Here is a 19,113-nt window from a genome sequence, read left to right as displayed (position 1 = left end):
AGCCTTCCTATACACAAACAATAAATCTGAAGAAGAAGAAATCAAAAAAACCATCCCTTTTATTATCAAAACAAAAAAAAATCAAATATTTGGGAATAAATCTAACAAAAGAGGTAAAGGACCTATACAAAGAAAACTATAAAACCCTGTTAAAAGAAATAGAAGAAGACACGAAGAAATGGAAAGACATCCCCTGCTCATGGATTGGAAGAATAAACATTATTAAAATGGCCATCCTTCCAAAAGCAATATACAGATTCAATGCTATTCCAATCAAAATTTCAATGTCATTCTTCAAAGAAATAGAACAATTATTGATGAAATTCATATGGAATCACAAAAAACCCCGAATAGCCAAAGCTCTACTGAAAAAAAAAGAAGGGAATGGAGGCATCACACTCCCAGACTTCAAACTATACTACAAAGCCATAATCATCAAAACTGCATGGTATTGGAACAAAAACAGACACACAGACCAATGGAATCGAACAGAAAATCCAGAAATAAACCCATAGATTTATGGTCAACTAATCTTTGACAAAGGAGCAAAGACTATGCATTGGAGCAAAGAAAGTTTGTTCAATAAATGGTGCTGGGAAAACTGGGTTGCTACGTGCAAAAGAATGAAGCTTGACCACTACCTCACACCATACACAAAAATCAACTCAAAATGGATTAAAGAACTAGACATAAGACCTGAAACCATAAAATACATAGAAGGAAATATAGGCGAAACACTACGGGATTTGCACATCAAAGACATCTTTACAGACACATCACCCAAAGCAGTGATAGTGAAGGCAAAGATAAACAGCTGGGACTACATCAAATTAAAGAGCTTCTGCACAGCAAAAGAGACAATAACAAAAACAAAGAGAAACCCCACCAACTGGGAGAACATTTTTGCACCCAACACTAATGATAAAGGACTGATCACAAAAATCTGCAAAGAGCTGATGAGACTCAGCAACAACAAAGAAAATAATCCAGTCAAAAAATGGGCAGAAGAGCTAAAAAGAAACTTCTCTGAAGAGGAAATGTGAATGGCCAACAGGCATATGAAAAAATGCTCAACATCACTTGCAATCAGGGAAATGCAAATCAAAACTACCATGAGATACCATCTTACACCAGTGAGAATGGCACATATTAAAAAAAACTAGCAACAGCAAATGTTGGCGAGGTTGTGGAGAAAAAGGAACTCTTCTACACTGTTGGTGGGAGTGCAAACTGGTCCAACCACTATGGAGAGCTGTGTGGAGATTTCTGGACCTACTAAACATAGAGCTACCATATGATCCAGCGATTCCACTCCTAGGTATTTACCCAAAGGACACAGAAACATCAATTCCAAAGAACACCTGCACCCCTATGTTTATAGCAGCACTATTTACAACAGCTAAGCTTTGGAAACAGCCCAAATGCCCAAAAATAGATGACTGGATCAAGAAGATGTGGTACATATATACCATGGAATATTACTCAGCATTCAAAGAAGATAAACACATGCAATTTGCAGCAACATGGATGGCGCTGGAAGGGATCATGCTCAGCGAAATAAGCCAAAAAGAAAAAGAAAAATACCGGATGGTCTCACTCATAGCAGGAATCTAGAAAACTTAAATAAGGGACCAGGAAAATGAATAACTATAAGAAAGTGAAAATCAAAATCAACAAAAAACTATGAACCAGAGACACTTTTTGGGGGTTGGGGGCTGGGAGGGAGGGATTGGGGTCAGAATGGGGGTTTTGCAATTGTATGGGGGAATATAAAAATAAAATTAAAAAAAAAAAAAAACTAGTAGGCACACTATAGAACTAAGACACAGTGCAGGGGAGGGGTAGGGAAAGGGGCCCAAAAAGGGGAAGAAAGCACAGAAGAGACAAAGGTGACAGTTCATGGATGATTTGGTGGTAGAAATTTTAGAGGGATTACATCTGAGGGGAGCAATCAAACATAAGAAATGAACAATGATGTAAAAAATAAATATAAAATGAAATAAAAACCATTTTAAAAGTCAATATGGAAAATTTCTTACATACAAATATATTCTGAATCCCATGTATTTATCGCCCAACATTCAACCAAATACATTATTTTTGTTTTGTTTTGTGTAAAACTTTTCACAACAAATTAAGGCAAGAGCTGTGCTTGCCCTAATTGGTCTGGTTATATCTTAGAGATAATCATGTGTATAACTGACTAGATTTGTTTACTTATAATGACTGAAAGATTAGAACCATGCTAGTGGTTTATTCATAGAAAATGTATTTATCAGGGCTGATAAACAGGTTTGCTTTTATTTGCCAGTTCTCATGAATCAGTACTATCTCTTTTCTTTTCTTAGATTTATTTATTTATTTATACAAGCACTGGAAGGGTAGGAGGGTGAGAGAATTCACCAGAGCCAGAGCGGGGAGCAGAAATGGCAGACTGACAAAACACACTGCTGAGGGGAGCAGCGGGTGGCAGGAGAGGTCTGCACGCCATGTGGGACCCTCCCCTGCAGAGGCTGCGGGCAGCTTTGCAGCCCAGCACTCAAACCGCTGCGCCACCGGGGAGGCCCAGTACTATTTCTTCTCTTTTCTTTTTTTTTTAATTTTTATATTCCCCATACAATTACAACCCCCTTATTTTGACCCCAATTCCTCCTTTCCCCACCCCCCACCCGCCATAGAGTGTCTCTGGTTCATAGTTTTTTGTCGATTTTGATATTTTCTTTCTTATAGTTATTCTTTTTTCCTGGTCCCTTATTTAAGTTTTCTAGATTCCTGCTATGAGTGAGACCATCCGGTATTTTTCTTTTTTTTTCTGGCTTATTTTGCTGAGCATGATCCCTTCCAGCGCCATCCATGTTGCTGCAAATTACATGTGTTTATCTTTTTTGAATGCTGAGTAATATTCCATGGTGTATATGTACCACTTCTTCTTGATCCGGACATCTATTTTTGGGCATTTGGGTTGTTTCCAAAGCTTAGCTATTGTAAATTGTGCTTATAAAAACAGGGGTGCAGGTACTCTTTGGAATTGATGTTTCTGTGTCCTTTGGGTAAATACCCAGGAGTGGAATTGCTGGCTCATATGGAAGTACTATTTCTTATGGATGCTGCTTTGAGGTCATATCTGAACTCAGTGCACATGATCACGATCATTTTGCAGTGCCTGCTATGAGTATAAATAAGGAAGGAATGGCAATATATGCATTTTGTACTAGCAGCTTTAAATAGGTTTTTGTGATGTGCGTTTTGTAGTAATCTCATTGATAGTTCTATATTATGTATGCACCTTTTTTTTTTCCTTACCTACTTTCAATTTATCATATCTTGCTCTGTTTTAAAGTAACCTAGTAAAATGCCTTATATTCTTTTAGAACAAGATAAAGTACCTAATAAATTAAGTAAAAGTAGCCAGCAAAAAGGCATATATAAACAGAAGGTTGAAACTCTGTCAAGATGACTAGGTTACACTCACAAATGTGAGAGCCACTAACAAACAGGTGGTAAGAGAAACTATAAGAGTAAGTAAGAACACCCAAAGAAAGGCTGTACAGTGAAAATCAGAGGATAAAGCAAAACCCTTTGGGATCGCAGGGAGAAAGGGAGGAGCATAGGGGACTGTGGTGATGTTGCGTGGTTAAACTGGTGAAGGAAATTCTATGGGGACTACACCTGAGGGGCAGGGGGGACAAACATTGTTTAAAAATGAACAATGATGTAAAATATATATAAACAAAATAAAGAAACCAAAACCCTTGGACACAGAAACAGTAAAGATTAAATATTATTGCAGCACAATTTATACCTCTTGGATCCAATAGAAAAGGAATGAGTCTGAGGTCCTTGGTTGAATTTCAGAGCAAGTCCCAAAATTACATGAAATTCTTACACAGAGAAGGGTACTAGAGATTTTGTTGGGTGCATCCATCCTGGACCCTTAAATCTCCTGCATCCAATTCTGTAATAATGAGATCCACACCGCTCAGTCTGCTTTATTATTAAAAACACTTCCAGATTTTAGTGGATTTCCACCCATTTTTCTTCTCCTGAGATTTCTCTTACTTATAATATTTCTGAGTTACTCATTACAGGCCATATGAGCTAGGTCTAAAGGAATGACATAATATGAAATATTGTTTCTCCCACTGTCTCTTATTTTTGGATTAAGAATCAATATCAAGGGACTCCTTTGGTGGCACATGCAGCTGAATGCCGCACTGTGAAGCTGTCTGCAGCCTCTGCAGTGCCTGTTCGATCCCGGCTGGCCAGCGAGGGTCCCACATGGCGCGGCAGACCTCTCCTGTCATGCCCGCTGCTCCCCTCAGCAGTGAATTTCAATCTGCCTGTTCTGTTCCCCACTCTGTCTCTGGTGAATCCTCTCACCCTCCCACGCATCTGGCCTGTACCCTGGTTCTTGTATCAATAAATAAATCTTTAAAAAAAAAAAACAAATGTTAGATACAAGACTTTCTAAGAGGAACACTTCCCACCAAACAATTCACATGGCCCACATGGTGCAGCCATGTGGAGATGCCTTGACAAAGAGAATTATATATCTTAAGGAAAGTCAGTGTGATGACATTCACTGGTGACTTATTTCTGAGCTCTGGAACCCCTTCAGCAATTTTTCATTACTGGGTTCAGTGCAGGCTGTGCCTTTGAGATTTCATAATTGTGATGAGAAGGCAGAAGGTGTCTTGCACGGAGCTTCAAGACAAATTCTGCAATGGTACATAATTGAAGAAGCACTGTCCCTTTGACTCTCATACTCCTCATGTTTATGCTTGGGATAAAGAGGAGCTCCCTCATATGGTTGTTTAGGAGGATGTAGTAAGATAAAAATTGCTAAAGCACCCAAAGCAGTGATAGTGAAGGCAAAGATAAACAGCTGGGACTACATCAAATTAAAGAGCTTCTGCACAGCAAAAGAGACAATAACAAAAACAAAGAGAAACCCCACCAACTGGGAGAACATTTTTGCACCCAACACTAATGATAAAGGACTGATCACAAAAATCTACAAAGAGCTGATGAGACGCAACAAATACAAAGAAAATAATCCAGTCAAAAATGGGCAGAAGAGCTAAACAGAAACTTCTCTGAAGAGGAAATGCAAATGGCCAACAGGCATATGAAAAAATGTTCAACATCACTTGCAATCAGGGAAATGCAAATCAAAACTACAATGAGATATCATCTGACACCAGTGAGAATGGCACATATTAAAAAAACTAGCAACAACAAATGTTGGTGAGGATGTGGAGAAAAAGGAACTCTCCTGCACTGTTGGTGGGAGTGCAAACTGCTCCAACCACTACGGAGAGCTGTGTGGAGATGTCTTGACCCACTAAACATAGAGCTTCCATATGATCCAGCAATTCCACTCCTAAATATTTACCCAAAGGACACAGAAACATCAGTTCCAAAGAGCACCTGCACCCCTATGTTTATAGCAGCACTATTTACAATAGCTAAGCTTTGGAAACAACCCAAATGCCCCAAAATAGATGACCAGATCAAGAAGATGTGGTACATATACACCATGGAATATTACTCAGCATTCAAAAAAGATAAACACATGCAATTTGCAGCAACATGGATGGCGCCGGAAGGGATCATGCTCAGCGAAATAAGCCAGAAAAAAAAAAGAAAAATACCGGATGGTCTCACTCATAGTAGGAATCTAGAAAACTTAAATAAGGGGCCAGGAAAAAGAATAACTATAAGAAAGAAAATATCAAAATCGACAAACAACTATGAACCAAAGACTCTCTATGGCGGGTGGGGAAAGGAGGATTGGGGTCAAAATAAGGGGGGTGTAATTGTATGGGGAATATAAAAAATAAAATTTAAATTAAAAAAAATTCTAAAGCAATTAGGTTCTAAACATGCACTAAGCAGTCCTAAAAAAGAAGAGTGTTGCCACCATGTTAAAAATAGAAATAATAAGGCCTCCCCAGTGGCGCAGCGGGTTGAGCGCCACGCTGTGAAGCTGTCTGCAGCCTCTGCGGCAGAGGTTTAATTCCCCGCCAGCCGGGGAGAAACCCACATGCCGCAGCAGACCTCTCCTGCCTCGCCCATTGCTCCCCTCAGCAGTGGCTTCGGTCCATCTGCCTGTTTTGCTCCCCACTCTGTCTGGTGAATTCTCTCACTCTCCCACGCCTCTGACTGTACCACAGTTCTTATATAAATTTTTTTTTAAAAATAGACATAATAATGTCCTTAAAATAAGGGTACACTTTAGAGAAAAATTATGCAATGTTTTAGTTGGGTTTTTTTTTTTTTTTTTATGTTTTTTGCATCACTGTTCATTCTCCTCTTAGGTGTAATCCCATAAAATTACCACCAAGACACCCGTGAACCATCACCAAGTGTCTTATGCTCTTCCCTCCCATGTTTTTATCCCTCTCGTTCCCCCTCCCCAGTGAATATCTCCAATTTATAGTTTTCCTGTTAGTTTTGCTGCTGGGTTTTTTTCCTGATTCCTTATTTGGTTTCCCTATGTTCCTCCAATAAGTGAAACCATCTGATACTTTTCTTTTTTCCTTCTGGCTTACTTCACTGAGCATAATCCCTTCCAGCTCCATCCATGTTGCTGCTAATGGCTTATCTTTTTGATTATTGAGTAGTATTCCGTTGTGTATATATACCACATCTTATTGATCCGGTCATCTGTTTTGGGGCAATTAGGTTGTTTCCATATCTTAGCCATTGTAAATTGTGCTGCAACAAACATAGGTGTGCAAGTTTCCTTTAATGTTTTTGTGACCTCTGGGTAGATTCCTAGGAATGGAATTGCTGGGTCATATGGTAGATCCATTTTTAATAATTTGAGGCTCCTCCATACAGCCTTTCATAGTGTTTGGGCCATTCTGCATTCCCACCAGCAGTGTAAGAGAGTTTCCTTTTAGAGAAAAATTATGTATGTCTTTTATAATAATTATTCACACATAGAAATAGGAGGTTCCTGATAGACTAGGAGAAAAGGGAGACAGTATTAGAGATTTACATATTGGAGATTTACAGGGCAGGTGTAGTAAAATGAGAAGATAGGAAGTCTTGTCTAGATAAAAACTGGTGTTAAGGAGGTCCAGAAAATGCAAGGTCAAACTGGTTCAATGAGTACTCAATATGACCACTTATATCTCCTAGCTATGTATTAGGAATTGGAATTTAAAAAAAAAAAAAGAACATCTTCAAGCAAAGTTCCAAAGAAATGTACAAAGAGTGATAAATGAGAAATTAATAGAAGAATTCCCCAAGGAAACATGGCACTGTTTAAAAAAAAAACAAAACAGCCTAAGGGTCTCCCTGGTGGCGCAAGGGGTTAAGACGCAACCTATGAAGTTATTCAATGCCACTGCAGCACGAGTTCTATCCCCAGCCAGCCAGGGAGCTACCCACATGGAGCAGCAGACCTCTCCTGTCTTGCCCACTGCTCCCCTCAGCTGTGTATTTTAGTCAATCCGCCTGTTCTGTTCCCAACTCTGTCTCTGGTGAATCCTCTCACGCCCCACACCTCTGGCCTGTACCCCAGTTCTTGTATACATAAATAAATAATTTTTTGAAAAATGCCTAACATTTCAGCACATAATTATAGCTGATTTTAAATATCCATTCTGATATCATAAAAGCATACATTCACTCAGTTAACACACTTAGTGCCTACTCTATTCCAGGCTCAGTTGTAGGCACTGAGGATACAGTAGCAAATAAAACAGACAAGTTATCCCTAATGCGTTTACAATCTAGTGTTAGAAACAAACAATAATAAAGAAAAATACAGGATATTTAGAGAAAACTAAAGCAGGAAAAAGTGTTTAAGAGAAAGTCATGCTGAAAAAGTATCCTTTGAATAAAAGAAGTCATTCACTAACTATATTTTAAAATTATTTGAATTCTTTAAAGAAAATCAAAGATTACTTCATGACATATGAAAAGTAAATAAAATTCAAATTTCAATGTCCATAAAAGTGTTCTCTTGGAACTGTCAACCATTCATCTGTGTACTCTCTATCACTACTTAAATGCTTCTGCAGCAAAGATCATCATATGGCCATTACAGAAAATTTTTCTGACTCCCAAGCTACAACTTCCAACGTAATGCTAAACAGATGAAGGGAGAACAGACATCCTTTCCTTGTTTATATTTAATACCTAATAATTCATAGGAAGAATGGGTTTAAGTCACGGATAAAAAATAGCTATTTGATTTATACTGAAAGTAGGTATACTCAACATATATTCACTTAACATTTGTTTTCCACATATGCATGAACTGCTTCCAGATTAATATAGAACAAAATTATCTTCACTGTTAATCTTGACTTTACCAAAACTAAAACAATAGCATGATATATAAAATATACCAATAAATAGAATATGTACAAGGTATATAAAGTACAGCAACAATCTGTGATAAAAACTTTAAAAAGGAAAACCAAACAATTTTTTATTAAAAACTTACCACTCCTTTTTACCCAGAGTATTATGTTAAGGAAAAATATATTATACTGCAATATACTGAAATATATATATATTTATATACTGAAATATATGTATATATTATTGATCTAGCTCAATAAAAAATATGACATACCCACAATAAAAGGCAGCCATAAGCATACAGGTCAGAACTTGGAGAAGCAGGCTTTCCAATTTTTAATTCAGGTGATATCAAACTCAAGTCACCAACCATCATGTTCACTGAGGCTCGCTGACTCTACAAAAACAATAGGTTAAACATTTTAAAGGCAACATGGCTGAGCTGGCTTTCTGGTCATCACTCTGCAATTAATCAATGTAAAAAAGAAATTGACTTGAAATAATTTACTCTCTTCTTTCAAATATTCTTACCTAATTTCTATTAAAAATTGTTTTTAAAGTCAGTCTCATATATTTTACTGAATGGAAGAAGTTATGCACACACACTATGTAACCAACATAGGATTAATATCCAAGCTATACAAAAAACTCAACTCCTCTTAACTACAACCAAAAAAAGCAAGCAACCTATTAGAAAATGGGCAGCAGATGTGAACAATTTTCCAGAAAGGATATACAGAAAGCCAACAGATACATGAAAAAAAAGTGCTCATTACCATTTTTAATAAATGAAATGCAAGTCAAAACCACAATGAGCTATCTTTCATACCTGTAAGATTGGCATGCATCAAAAAAGACCTCTAACAGCCAATCCTGAAGAGGATGTAGAGAAAGAAGATCCCTAATACATTATTGGTGGGAATGTAAATTGGTACAGCTACTGGTAAACAGATTGGACTTACCTTAAAAATTAGGACTAGAACTACCTTATGATCTAGCAATCCCACTTTTGGGTATCTATATGAAGAACATGAAATCATCAACTTGAAAAATCATAATGCTCCACAATGCATACTGTGGTATTATTTATAACAGCTAGGATCTGGAAGCAACCTAAGTAACCACTGATAAAGGATGTGGTATAAAATGTGATAAAACTGTTCTGGAATTAAACAGTGATGATCAATGCATAAATTTGTGAATATATTAAAAACTACTACTAAATTCACATGTAGTATGTGAATTTTTTTAAAGATTGTTTTTCATTTATTTATGCATAGAAGAACTGGGGTATAGGCCAGAGGTATGAGGGGTGAGAGGATTCACCAGAGACAGAGTGGGGAGCAGAACAGGAAGTGTATCTACTGAGATAAACTTCTGAGGGGAGCAGCAGGTGAGACAGGAAAGGTCTGCTGAGCCATGTGTGTCAGCTCCCTGGCCGGGGATCAAACTCATGCTGCAATGGCTGGCAATAGCTTGACAGCACTGAGACTTTAACCCCTGTGCCACCAGTGAGGCCCCCTAGTATGTGGATTTTACTCCATATAGCTGTTATTTTAAGAAAGAGAACTCTCCTCTTATAATCATGTACATATATTTTTAGACTAGCCATTCTACCAAAAGAAAAATCACAATAAGCTATTTGTTTGATGTTTATCTCTACAAAATGCCTGTTTTGAAATAATATGGCACCAAATTAACAGCAAATGTAGTTGAACCAGCACTTAAACTATGAAAAAGTATAAGGTGTCCAGGTTTCTAAAAATGTCCATTAATCAGTAAATAGCAAGGCATGTCTATCTAAATTTAATCTATTGTATGGGAGAGATCCAGCAAAGTGGGAGATGGCCACCTAGTTTCCTTTGCTTATTTCCTAGCAATTAAGTGTTTCTTGATGATGATTTAAAAAATTAATGATTGTTGTCAGTGCCATCAACTATAAGGTTGATGGCATCAGACAGGTTGCTAAGACTTATTTTAAAAATGTAATGCACACACAAAAAAAGTAATACATGAATTTAAACACTCTTGTTTCAGGTACCTGGCTGATAATGGATAGTTACAATACAAAACACACTTTATTTCGAGGCAAAGATCATATAGTAAATTGCCAGATCATGTCAAAGTGCTAAATTTACTGCTCAATAATATTTAAATGAAGCCTAGAACCTATCGTATAACCAAGATGTTTTACCACAGATTTGGTGAAGTCAAAATCGCCAACAATTCCTTGTTCACGGTTTAAAGCAAATACATTGTTCTGATGAAGTGATCCATGAATTATGTCAGCTTTGTGCAATGTATGCAGGCCCTGGGCAACACCTTTCATGACCTTTAAAACTTCCTATAGACAAGTACATACAAAAGAAGTTAGAAGGTAAGTAAATCCTTTTAAAACCTGACACTTATAATTAAAAAACTTTTCCAAAATTCTATGGGGACTCAATCTGAGGAGGTGTGGGGAAGCAAATATTGTCTAAAAAAATGTAAAAAAATTGATAAATGTTAAAATAAAAAAAATTTTTTTAAGTAAATAAAAATAAAAGTTCAAGTCATATGAGTAATTTTAAAATAATTAAAAAAAACTTTTCCAAGAGTAAAGCTACCTCCAAATGAGCCCTTAATAAGAATATAGCATAAAGGAACACAGAAACCCTGATTATGTTACTGGTGACATCATACATACATATATATGTACATAAGTAAGTACATACATACATACATACATACATACATATGACTCAGAGACTGCAGTCTTTAAGACTAATAATGACAATGTAAAGTATCTAGAAAAGAAAAGGAAACTGAAATAGGGTAGGAAGATCAGAATATCACACACTGTTACAAATTCTAAATTTACAACAGAAATTAAAGCTGTCACTTAAGCACATGTATTAAGCTGTCACTTAATACCAAGTGCTACACTATCCAATTTACATACAGTACAGTTTAATAGTTATTAGCAAGGGCTCAAGGATCAAAAAGACCTAATTTCTAGTCCCAACTCTACTTCTCACTGAGAAGACCTACGCAAGCTGATTTACTCTCTCTGAGCCTCATTTTTCTCATCTGTATGTAATAGGACAACTCATATCACGGTGTTGATGTGGCAATTAGGTAGAATGAAAGTCAAAATTTTACATAAAATATAGTATGTAGCATGCTCTAAATAAACATTTGGGTCATTATTTTCTTATTTAATATATCCTCGGAAGTTGTGCTTTACTTACTTCTGAAGTTAAAGGCATGCTGGCTTGAATAGCACTCAGGTTTGCCTTAGGGTAGTATGGGACCATCAGATAAGCCATAGGATCTGACTAAGGAGCAAAAGCAGAAAATGAGACACAAAGTAAAAAATCGTTCAATATATTTTTAGTATACACTGACTGTACAAGATATCTTTTTGTTAAAAGAAATTAACCTCTCTACAACTTGGAGCTAAACCTTATTTTATATAAAATGTTTTCTGCAAGAGATTAGCATAAGATTTTACCTTACACAAAAATAGGAATATCAATGGTAGTAACCCAGACTCTTCTTTAGCTTCTCTCCAAGCTCTGTGATAGGCAGCTGCTCTCTGAATCACTCTAGCTTCTGTGTCAACATCCACAGAATAGCCCTTATTCCAAATAAAAGAGGCATTGATAACAATTTTAAGATTAAAAATTTATCATTCCAACTTAAACAATGATTTTTTTATACAAATTAAATTACAGATGATTTTATTTTTTGATTGTGTAAGTAACTTTTCTATTTGCTTTGTAGCTGTAATTTAGAAAGAACAATTCTACCTGAACCTAATGTATAATCTAGAATGTGCAGCCAATAAGGTCAAATTAATTATGCTAATATCATGATTAACAGTTCCCCCAGGTCAAAGAAGACATTAGAGAAGACTGTTGGCAAAACAGTTGAGATTTCAAAGAGAAATGTGAAAAACAGCAATTATGGAAGACAACTAGATTGAATGTAGGGATATGAAAGAAACTAAATTCGAAATTAGCTCTGGCAACCAAGCTAGAAACACAATCATCACGCCAGTCAACTCATATAATTTAGAAAACGAAGACGTTTTTACTTTCTTGTAAAGTATGAATACCACTCCCCTTTATATTTCTGAATCTCCCACAGGCAAAAGTTAAAACTTACCTTTAAAAGAATTATCTGCCCATTAACCTCAGAACACACCAAAGGACGCTTGCTGCTAAGTTCTTTCAGGGGCTCAGCATCAAGAAGATCACGTTCCAAACTCATAGTAAGAAGACCAGCAGAGTTCTAGGCACAAGTTTTTGTTACAGTTGAATAATCCAAACAATTGTAGTACTTTAAATTCATTAACTTAGTTAAATGCTATTAGATGGATTAGACATCATCACCCTACCAGAGAAACCAATGAAACAGAAATATTTAATGTTTCCTACATTTTTTAGTTCGGGCTCTTGAACTCCTCCCAACCAAAGTGTAATCATCATATATTCAGATGCTGCTACAAACTCTAGAACAGAATCTGAAGATGACTGAGATTAACCAGACGTGCTTTCAAAAAACCCTAAGTTTTACTTGCAAAACTTCATGTGTTCCCTAAAAATAATAAGGTAGCCAAAAAAAAAAAGAGGTTATAGATTGGAAATGGAAAGTGTGAAAATTATGACTACTATAAAATTATTCTACACGCTGCCTCTGAAGTGGAATCCTCAAAGATTAAGAGGACTTACAAAATTTTGAATTCTATTATATATTTATGCTACTTTTTAAAGGGAATCATTTTTGCACTAAAATATGATGATCAAGATTTTTCATAAAGTTTTACTGTGGTGTAATTTTAGGAAGACAGGTCTCAGATTTGTTTTCCAGTTCTTTTTCTTACTGTCAAAATTAAGTAATCCATAATATATAATCAGCCTTAGAGAGGTTTTCACAGCATAAATCACAGCTTAAACACCCTACAGTCATTAAATTCATTAATAAGCTTTGACTCAAATATTTTATAGTTTTCACAATAAAATAGACAAACATATTCTTAAAATTTCATTTTCACACCCTACATAGCATCATCCTACATGAAATAATCTCTAAGTTAGAGCTAAACATTTGCAAGGAAAGCCCAATAATATTTTAAAGACTGACTGAAATTTACCAATCCTATTCTGTATCAACCTTCTATTACACCAATCTCCCTGTCTTTGGTCCTGCCTGCGCAGAAAACTACATCCACATAAGAATCTATACCTTAATCAATTTCTCTAGAATTTTTTTTCCAGTCTACTTTAACTTAACAGATACATTATGTTTAAATTTCTCATGGTAAGCAGTATCCTGCTTTCAATCTAACTTTGAGAACTTATTATTCTAATTTTCAGTCTAACATTTAGAAGCACCTAAAACTGCTTTATCATTTGGAGGAAAAAACAACTATAATTGAAATAAGTGATATACAATGTATTGAATGGGTATGAAGGGGAAAAACAATAAAATATGTAAATTACAACAAAAGCTAAAATATACTATACCAGTATTAAACACAGTCTTGCGAAAGAGTTCTAATAATGCCCAGAAACTATTCATCAGGAATGTTTTTACAATAAGAACATTATAAATTTAACACTGACATACAACTTTATCATTACTTCTCAACAAAGTAGTTTGCAGAAGAGGAAACAAAGCTTACCATGTACTTAAGTAATCCTATTTCAGGATAAAGCAGAGGCAACTCAGGGAACCATTTCTGTACCAAGCCATTCAATTTCGCCTTCATTTATAAAAAAATTTTTGTTACAGATTAATATAACCTGAATTGTGACATGTTGGCCTTCAGAAAAAACATACCAGTATTTCCCTTATATATCTCACAAGACATATAAGCTAATAAATATATATAAACAGATATGCATATACACATATCTCTGATTTTGCTTTCCACTACAAGAAACAGCAAATGACAACTAAGCATCATCTTGGAAAAAGAAAAATGTAATTAACAATTTTAAGTTTCATATGTGTGTGTGTGTGTATGTGTGTGTGTGTATACACAAGCACAAAATCCTGGCTAAGTCAAGCTAAAATGAAAAAAGCATAAAAAACCAACTTGAATCATAAAACTGTCGTTTTCCATAATATTAAATGGAGACATTTAAAAATAATGACTTTCATTTAGGAGGGAGGAAAATAATAAAATCCTTGAAAGAAAAAAAAATAGAGCCCTACAAAAGCCACTCTGAAGCAAAATGTGAAAATTGATCCTAAGAAAAATCATCGTGTTTACGTTCTATAAAGCCAACATTACACTTATACGAAAACGGAACAAGGACAACACAAAAAAAGAAAACTACAGGCCAATCTCCCTAATGAACACTGATGCAAAAATCCTCAATAAAATTTTAGCTATCAGAATCCAACAATGTATCCATAAGATGATTCACCATGACCAAGTAGGATTCATTCCAGGGACACAGGATGGTTCAACATCCGAAAATCAATCAACGTTATCCAACACATCAACAAGAAGAAATATAAAAACCATATGATAATATCAATAGATGCTGAGAAAGCTTTCAACAAAGTGCAACACCCATTCATGATAAAAGCCCTTGAAATTCTTGGGATACAAGGAACATACCTCACCATCATAAAGGCCACATATGACAAGCCAACAGCCAATATCATTCTCAATGGTGAAAAGCTGAAAACATTCCCATTGAGATCTGGGACAAGACAAGGATGTCCACTCTCACCACTGCTTTTCAATATAATACTGGAAGTGCTAGCCAGAGCAATAAGACAAGAGAAAGACATACAAGGAATCCAAATAGGAAAAGAAGAAGTCAAACTATCACCATTTGCAGATGATATGATAATGTACAGAGAACCCCAAAAACTCCACAGAAAAACTAATTCAACTCATCAATCAGTTCAGTAAAGTGGCAGGATACAAAAATCAATACACAAAAGTCAGTAGCCTTCCTATACACAAACAATAAATCTGAAGAAGAAATAAAAAAAAAAAAATCCCTTCTCCTATCAAAGCAAAAAAAATCAAATACTTGGGAATAAATCTAACAAAAGAGGTAAAGTACCTATACAAAGAAAACTATAAAACACTGTTAAAAGAAATAGAAGACACAAAGAAATGGAAAGACATCCCCTGCTCATGGATTAGAAGAATAAACATTATCAAAATGGCCAGCCTACCAAAAGCAATATACAGATTCAATGCTATTCCAATCAAAATTTCAATGTCATTCTTCAAAGAAATAGAACAATTATTGATGAAATTCATATGGAATCACAAAAAAAACCCAAATAGCCAAAGCTCTCCTAAAAAAAAAAGGAGGGAATGGAGGCATCACACTCCCAGACTTCAAACTATACTACAAAGCCATAATCATCAAAACTGCATAGTATTGGAACAAGAACAGACATACAGACCAATGGAATCGAATAGAAAATCCAGAAATAAACCCACAGATTTATGGCCAACTAATCTTTGACAAAGGAGCAAAGAATATGCATTGGAGCAAAGAAAGTTTGTTCAATACATGTTGCTGGGAAAACTGGGTCGCTACATGCAAAAGAATGAAGCTTGACCACTACCTCACACCATACACAAAAACCAACTCAAAATGGATTAAAGAACTAGCTATAAGACCTGAAACCATAAAATACATAGAAGTAAATATAGGCGAAACACTAGGTGATATGCACATCAAAGACATCTTTACAGATACATGACCCAAAGCAGTGACAGTGAAGGCAAAGATAAACAGCTGGGACTACATCTAATTAAAGAGCTTCTGCACAGCAAAAGAGACAATAACAAAAACAAAGAGAAACCCCACCAACTGGGAGAACATTTTTGCACACAACACTAATGATAAAGGACTGATCACAAAAATCTACAAAGAGCTGATGAGACGCAACAAAAACAAAGAAAATAATCCAGTCAAAAAAATGGGCAGAAGAGCTAAAAAGAAATTTCTCTGAAAGGGAAATGCAAATGGCCAACAGGCATATGAAAAAATGTTCAACATCACTTGTCATCAGGGAAATGCAAATCAAAACTACAGTGAGATACCATCTTACACCGGTGAGAAAGGCACATATTAAAAAAACTAGCAACAACAAATGTTGGCGAGGTTGTGGAGAAAAAGGAACTCTCCTGCACTGTTGGTGGGAGTGCAAACTGCTCCAACCACTATGGAGAGCTGTGTGGAGATTTCTCGACTTACTAAACATAGAGCTTCCATATGATCCAGCAATTCCACTCCTAGGTATTTACCCAAAGGACACAGAAACATCCATTCCAAAGAACACCTGCACCCCTATGTTTATAGCAGCACTATTTACAATAGCTAAGCTTTGGAAATAGCCCAAATGCCCAAAAATAGATGACTGGATCAAGAAGATGTGGTACATATATACCATGGAATATTACTCAGCATTCAAAAAAGATAAACACATGCAATTTGCAGCAACATGGATGGCGCTGGAAGGGATCATGCTCAGCGAAATAAGCCAAAAAGAAAAAGAAAAATACCGGATGGTCTCACTCATAGCAGGAATCTAGAAAACCTAAATAAGGGACCAGGAAAAAGAATAACTATAAGAAAGAAAATATCAAAATCAACAAATAACTATGAACAAGAGACACTCTATGTGGGGTGGGGGGCGAGGAAAGGAGGGCTTGGGGTCAAAATAAGGGGGTTGTAATTGTATGGGGAATATAAAATTAAAAAAAAAAGTAAAATGATTTAAAAAGAAAAAAAACATCGTGTTTATTAAATAAAATTTTTAGACACGTGTCAAGTCACTATACAAAGTTTACAATGAGGTTCACAGTCACAACACTTAAAATGTGTATTATTTTCATTTTTCAAGAGCACTGTTTCTTACTTTATTCTTCCTTACAATATCCTGGAATATAAAATTCCATTTAAAAAGAATATTCTTCCCCTTTTAAGAAGAAAATGCTGAATGAGTCCCCAAAGGTTATAAAAATTGGTGGTAGAACAGAAACTTAGCTTAGGTAATCCGGTCCACATAGGCTTATTTACCTCAGAATTAATAGAATTTAAGTCTTGAATTATGAGCTCTTAACTGAAGATGCACCATATATAATGTACTTCTTAATAAAAGGAGTGGATTCCAATTAAAAAAAAGAATGGAAACTTAAAAATGCAACTCCTCCCCCAAAAAAACAGGTAGTTTTAATTTGCTATATTCTTCAATTAAATTATGCTGCCATATTAATGTTTTCATTACAGCATTATGCTAAAATGATGTTCACATAGATTTAATAAAGGAAAAAAATCCTTAGCTGTATATTAAACAGAAATCAAGCAGTATGCAAAAATGTGTTTGTGATATCTCACAAACACTTATTTATCCAAATAAGTAAAAAAACTGAAAGACAATTAAAACTTAACAGTAATTACTTCTGTTACCACTGAGAAAGTTACAGGTGATATTTTTTCTCCATTAAATTTCCACATTACAGTGGCCATGAATTATTCTGTTATCAGAAATTAAATTCTACATTAACATAAATATTAAAATGCTAATACACACTGCTTCTGATTGTAGTCCACTTCATTAAATAGATATTTGAATTCAATTTCTAGAGTAAAAACTAATTCAAAACTTTAAAGAATTAAATACTTACATATTCTTCCTGCTCATGATAAATTTCCTGAAATACACTATTACGCAATTGAGTTATTTCTTGCTTGATTTTCTCAATTTCAGATCCCTCATGGTCATCAGACTTTAATCAGAAAGAGAAAAAAATGACTTTACAAGCTTATTAAAGCAGACTGAAAATAAGACTTCCTAGTAATAACTAGTACAACTCCTACAACAAATCTGATTTCTATGTATACTTCAAAAACTAAAAAATAATGGGCCTTGATAACACTTACTGAATATTTATCAGTTTGTCCAAACAACTTTCCCAAAACTTACAAAAACAAATGATAAAAAAATAAAAATACACAATCAATTACATAGATGTTTCTTAATTTGCTTTAAATTTCCTCTAAAACAAGGAGGACAACTTCTATCATAAGATAAATGTTAAAAATTAGAACCTGAATTCAATTAAATTCCCTAGATTTATTTTCTATATGACATTTGGGTGTTTTGTTTTTTTTTGAATAAGTAAATATGCATCACATCTACCTACTAAAGAAAGACAATATAGGAATCACAAAAACACCATAAAATTCCAAAGATAATAAAAAGGTATACAGATTTTCAAAATTAGATATATTTGAAATTAAAAAAGGAAATTTAAAAAAGACCCCATTCCCTACAGTCCAGAATAGAATTTAACTAGAAAAATCTTTATTAGTTTTGTTCCATCCCCAATTAAGTGTAGCCAAAGAAGAAAGCTGATTCAAATTGGATTAAGACATACTGTCTATCCCTTTCATACTACATACACATATGCACATAATTGATACTGTAATGAACCTAACCAATGGAGAGGTTATATGTATTGATACTGTGATGTTGCTGTTTGCTCAAGAGGTGGAAGTAACTGAGACAGAGTGACTTGTTATCAATTTTTAAAAAGCATTTGTTTACAGAAACAGTGATAAACAGACAAGAAAAGGCAAGTTAAATAAAAACCTGTTTGTGCAGGGAGGTTCTGCCTAAATCAAAATTAATAAGTAGCCCTGATAAGGTTCTGAATAGTGGTCTCTATATTGGCACTGAATTTGAGGCAATTAAGATGCTTACAGGCTCCATACCTACTCCTGCACAGTTTGGTGGGAGCCACCAGACTCTGGCCTG

At 35.2% G+C, this 19,113-nt stretch overlaps 1 protein-coding gene across 3 annotated transcripts in view; it reads right to left on the bottom strand.

Annotated features, from left to right (window-relative positions):
• Positions 1 to 19,113, bottom strand: part of STK31 (serine/threonine kinase 31) — an 82,498-nt gene that overhangs the window by 9,495 nt on the left and 53,890 nt on the right. For all 3 annotated transcript variants that reach the window (XM_037509239.2, XM_037509249.1, XM_037509255.2), the window contains exons 16-22: positions 17,981 to 18,082; positions 13,991 to 14,071; positions 12,472 to 12,597; positions 11,816 to 11,941; positions 11,553 to 11,639; positions 10,517 to 10,666; positions 8,597 to 8,719 (exon numbers count right to left, since the gene is read on the bottom strand). In XM_037509239.2, the coding sequence (XP_037365136.1) occupies positions 8,597 to 8,719; positions 10,517 to 10,666; positions 11,553 to 11,639; positions 11,816 to 11,941; positions 12,472 to 12,597; positions 13,991 to 14,071; positions 17,981 to 18,082 (795 nt within the window). The remainder of the gene's footprint in view (positions 1 to 8,596; positions 8,720 to 10,516; positions 10,667 to 11,552; positions 11,640 to 11,815; positions 11,942 to 12,471; positions 12,598 to 13,990; positions 14,072 to 17,980; positions 18,083 to 19,113) is intronic.

The sequence above is a fragment of the Talpa occidentalis genome, unplaced genomic scaffold (genome assembly GCF_014898055.3).
Source record: "Talpa occidentalis isolate TD23 unplaced genomic scaffold, MPIMG_talOcc4v2.1, whole genome shotgun sequence".
Lineage (NCBI taxonomy): Eukaryota > Metazoa > Chordata > Mammalia > Eulipotyphla > Talpidae > Talpa > Talpa occidentalis.
Note: the sequence above shows the minus strand (reverse complement) of the source record. Positions and strands in the feature narration are given on the sequence as shown.